Source organism: Sinocyclocheilus rhinocerous, unplaced genomic scaffold, assembly GCF_001515625.1.
Source record: "Sinocyclocheilus rhinocerous isolate Xijiao unplaced genomic scaffold, SAMN03320098_v1.1 scaffold1303, whole genome shotgun sequence".
Classification (NCBI taxonomy): Eukaryota; Metazoa; Chordata; class Actinopteri; order Cypriniformes; family Cyprinidae; genus Sinocyclocheilus; species Sinocyclocheilus rhinocerous.
In genome coordinates this window covers 637,021-642,195 of record NW_015625581.1, presented here as the reverse complement: position 1 = coordinate 642,195, position 5,175 = coordinate 637,021, and the positions used below count along the sequence as shown (strand labels likewise).

At 36.4% G+C, this 5,175-nt stretch overlaps 1 protein-coding gene across 1 annotated transcript in view; it reads right to left on the bottom strand.

Moving 5' to 3' along the window:
* ttyh3a (tweety family member 3a) overlaps positions 1-3,694 on the bottom strand; it is a 73,181-nt gene extending 69,487 nt beyond the window's left edge. Inside the window, exon 1 of the mRNA XM_016569692.1 lies at positions 2,750-3,694. Within this exon, the coding sequence (XP_016425178.1) occupies positions 2,750-2,875 (126 nt within the window). The 5' untranslated portion in view covers positions 2,876-3,694. The remainder of the gene's footprint in view (positions 1-2,749) is intronic.
* Between the last annotated feature and the right edge of the window lie 1,481 nt (positions 3,695-5,175).

Genomic DNA, 5,175 nt, shown 5'->3' with positions numbered 1-5,175 from the left:
TCATCAATTGCTTGAATACAACCAAATACAACGTCAAACTCACTTTAGCCTATATATAAAACATAGAACTTTTATAAACAAAACAAATAAAAATACACCATGCTATAGGGAAAGCTATGCCTAATATAAAATAAATAACTTACATAAAGTTTAATAATGGAAATAAGTAAACATGTATAATATATAACCAAATAAATAAGAAACGTAGAACGTTTATTAGCAAAACGAATGTCAAATAAAATAAATAAATGACAAAGTTTAAATAAAGTAAAAATCAGCAAACAATGTGGAACCAATTAAATAAGAAACGAATGTTTAAAAAAATCTTTTACTGAACTAAATGATTTTTATTACAATAAAAAATCAAAACGACGGTGGGGGTCGGTGACGCGGTGGGCAAGTGACGTAACCGGTGTTGCGGCTTAACACCGGTATCACAGTCTATCGCGGCAAGCCTAGAAGCTATGTGAATACTTTTTGCACATTCTGGTACTCTTATGAATGCACATCGAAGACTGACACGGAAGAGAAGAAATTGTTTTATAAAGTTGTTATTTTTTATTTATTTGCGCACAATAAAGTATTCTTGTAGATTGATGTCCTTACTACCTTTCTGGGCCTTGACCGTGGTAGTTTCGTTGCTGTCTATGCAGGGTCAGAAAGCGCTCGGATTTCGTCAAAAATATCTTAATTTGTGTTCTGAAGATAAATGAAGGCCTTGCGTGTTTGGAACGACATAGGGTAATGTAATTAATAAGTAATTAAAGGTACAATATGTACGTTTTCTCCGCTAGAGGGTGCATATTCAAAACAAACAAAGAAACAAAGGCGTAGTTCGATGACGCCTTGACTGAGTGTGGAAATCATGGGAGTTGTTGTCTTCATCCCCACAGCCGATGCAATCCGACGGGACTCGTCCGACGGGCCGAAATCATGTTCATGGATGAGCAAATGTATTATATATTTATTAACATCGTAGTACGAAGCAGGGTGAGGCGGAAAGCCATCGAAGCGAAACGAGGCCGCTGAAGCAATAGCTAATGAGAGACGAGAGTGACACATGGCTCGAAAGCAGCAGAGCTTTTATTATGCCACACTTTAGCGCTTCCGCTCCTTCCGGTCGTGCGTATATGTGGTAAAGCAGCGCAGTTTTATCATACTAGAGATGTTTGAAAGTTCTGTTATAATGCTACTCTGTGCGGTCATCACCTGTCTAATAAAACGCGGAAATCGAGGGTGCATGACGTCATTGGCAGGTGACATTAAAGACACGGTCCGTGTCACTAGTTAAAATTGCTTATTTCTCTGGATTTAAACATTCTTCGAAACATTTGGGATAATGTAAGTACACAAGTCAGCAAAATATATAAAACTGTTCTAGTGGTTTTTGGATATTTTAATTTAAAAAAATCTTACATATTGCACCTTTAAATGACAGAATTTTCATTTTTGGGTGAACTATCCCATTAAGCCACAGCCGATCTGGCGATCCACAGCACTAAGTTGATGTATTTCCTCAGCGACCAGCACGGATCAGCTCTAGGCATGCGAAGCGGATATCATCCTCGTTTGGAAGGCCAAACAAAGTAGTTTTGCTTTCACAACGAATCAAACAGTGCCTTCACGACATGGCGGCGGCGGCAACAACAATACTACAGTGAGAATAAAAGTTACGCCTTCTTTCTTTGCGTGAACATTTGGGCGGCGTTATGCAAATCTTCCCACATCGTGATGTAGATATGTGGGGGCGTGTTAGAACGAGCCGTTTTAGGTAGGCGTGGTTGACTCAACTTTTATAAAGAATATCTCTTTGGATTTGAGACTTTAGTCTTTGCAACTTTACAGATCTTCTTTATGCACCAAGAGCTTGTAACACTCCAAAGAGAAAGGAAAAATTGAAATCGCATCATATGACCCCTTTAAGCATTTTAGAATGTCCCCATAAATACAACCTTTCCAACATGACTTGAACGCAATGTTCACTACTGTTCTGGAAATAAAATGGAAAATCTGGAATGATTATAGAACTCTTTGACCAAAAGGAGCGAGGAATATTGCTTTGTTCCAGTCAAATACGCTACTCCAGGCCAGCTTTGCAAGGTGACAACTGACAAGCAACCCTTGATGCTTTGGCAACTTTTGTAACTGATTTAGTTGGCTGAGAAAAAATACATGAACTAACTGGGTCAATAGGTCTCAAACAAAGGTTAAAGGGGTCATATGATGCGATTTCAAGTTTTCCTTTCTCTTTGGAGTATTACAAGCTGTTTGTGCATAGATAAGATCCCTGAAGTTGCAAAGACTAAAGTCTCAAAACCAAAGAGATATTCTTTATCAAAGTTAAGACTCGAGAGGCGGGGCATAGAGGACCTACAATAATGTACAGTATTTGAAAAATAATGGGTTTTTTGAACATTAAAGCATGTCAACATATTCTGTTACACCAAATACACAAAATAATGATCTTTAAAAAAGCATCATATGACCCCTTTAAATAAAATAAATCACTTAATTCAAGCAAACCTTAGTCATGTTATGTACTGAATATCAGCATGGCTGCTACTACCATCCTACAGCTGTGCCTATATTCAGAATAACAGCGCTCTTGTGTGATATTGCTTAAAATGGTTTTCAACCGGTATCATCAACTTTTCAATACAAACCATTTCATATTACTGAGCAGCATGCCATCTACACGTGGTGTTGCTGTATCAAACAGTAGCATTGTTACTGTAATGCGTGGACTTACCTGCTGGTAAGATGAGTCCTCCGGTCGAAAATCACTGCTGGTTTGTTCAAATTGCAGATTAAAGTGAGGCAGTCTGTGGAGAAGGTTAACCCACCACGGAGGAGAGTAATTCACAACGGCTGCCATAATCTTTATGACAATAACACCCCGAGAAACTAAAGCAGGAAGTTTAAAACTTCTGTCAGTGCTTAAACAAAATCATTAGACTATAAAGTCACACATAAAGCTGCTCTTCCCTGGAAAATGCACATCTATCGTCCTTCATCCATAGTGATATGGAGCTAAAAACGACTAACAAGCGCCTGCAGTCCCTGGAGAGAAACCCAAAGCTAATTGTTAAGTAAAACGAGGGGTTTAATTATTCAACGTGGATCGGCAAAGAGCTAATTATTTAAAACGCTTCAGAAGTGTCCAGCTGTATAAACCAGGACTTCAGCTTTCCTATGCCTACCGGCTGGCTGGCAAACACAAGGGAAGCGTGTATTACAAGCTCCTACTTCCCCTCTCCAAACTGCCTATTGTTTGGATACATTAAAACTACACGCATTCACACAATAAACCCTGAGATATACAAGCATTCAGAGCTGAATCCTTTCGAGACCCAAGCCTGCAGTCCTCAGGCTGCTCTCAACGCCAGCCAGTTATAAAATGTATCTCCCTTGCTTGCTTTATGTGTCAGTCATTGGCCGAGATTAGTGCCAAGCGTTTGTCTGCGGCTCCGTCATTCCCACGGTGGAACTCCTCCGTCCTTTTGTCCTTATTAGTCCTAAATGACCGGGGAAGGTGTTTGTGAAGTCGAAATGTCCGTGTGTGGATTAGTGGACGCCACGCGACTCCTCCGCGCCGACAAAACTCGGTGAGATGATCTCTAATCCAGTGTGAGTGAGTGAAGAGCAATCAAGCAACGAGCCCGATGCCACCATAACAAACTCACGTTGAGATAGTAGAGTCTTATCAGGGTACGAGACAACTGTTGAGAATGCTGACATCTAGTGCTCAGACACCATACTACACACCTATTTCAATTTATATATATACGTATTTTTCATTAATATTTTTAAAAATGTTCTTTTTGGAAAGAGAGGCTGATGATATTTTTATATTGCTTATACCAGCTGGTTGATTTTTGAACATATTCCTTTAAGTTTTATTAAAGGTAACATGATAAAAATATAAAATGAATGATATAACGATAACTGGAAAATGTATTATTTAATAAAATATAAATGTAATGTATAAAAATTAAATTATTTAAAACATTTAATTAAATGAGTATTAATTTTATAGGTAAAATGTGATGAATTTTCACAGAAGACAGTTTCACAATGTTTTGGGGTAACATACAATCCCATGGCTTAAAATGATTGAAAATATTAAATTTTTGTTCATAAAAATATAAAATATAAAATTCATTTATAAAATTAAATAAAAAAATCTAATCAAATCAAATCAAATGTATTGATTTTTTTTACATTAAAATGTGATGGTTTTTCACAGTAAAAAAATACACTGTAACTACACTTTTATTTATTTTTTTTTTTATTTAAATAAAACAAAGAATATTGGAGTATGTTTACAAGAAACACACAAACTGTTTTAGTTATTCTACTTCAAAATTTACTCTTTTCTTTATGAAATTTACTAGCAATTAAAAAAAAAAAAAAATTTGGGGTTAAATACCACATTGTATGTCCCAACCTATAGTATGGAGTTCCTTGCACTTTTTAACCACTTTGAATTTAATTTCTGATTAAGAAGACTGAATTGAGACTCTAAAAACACAATTTATTACATTAAATTAAGTAGATGGAAAATATAATGCTGATACAACATTATGCTGAAAGCATTTTGGGGAATCAGTGCACAAAATGAATGCATACTTTGAAAAATGCCCCTTAAGACTCAAAAATAAATAACTTACTGTGATAAGCCAAGCCAAACATTTTCACAAAACTGCAACTAGTTTTTGGTTTGAAAGAAAGACCTGATATAGTGTACTTTTATCAAATTGAACCTGACCCCCATGCGGTCATAGGGAGAAACTACCACAAAAATGAACTTTAACCAAAAGCTTAAGGAGTTCAAACCTACACAAGTTTGGGTTTGCTGGTTTGTTACCCATTCAAGGCACTATAAATGAATATCTGAATTCTGTCTTCATGCCTGCAAGATAGTCAACGCCACTTTCTCAAAACAAGTCTAAATGAAACCTAAAACTGTGTGATGGTTTCTGCTATTATGCTGAATAGAACATGCATTTCACCAAAGAATGAAAATACATAAAGATATATGCCAGGATGGAGAAACAAAAATGTAATCAGAGTGGGTTTAATTTAAGATGGTTAATGGCAATGTACACCATCATCAAAGTAATGATTAATACTTGGCCCTTCAAATATACTGTGAAATACACATACACACACACA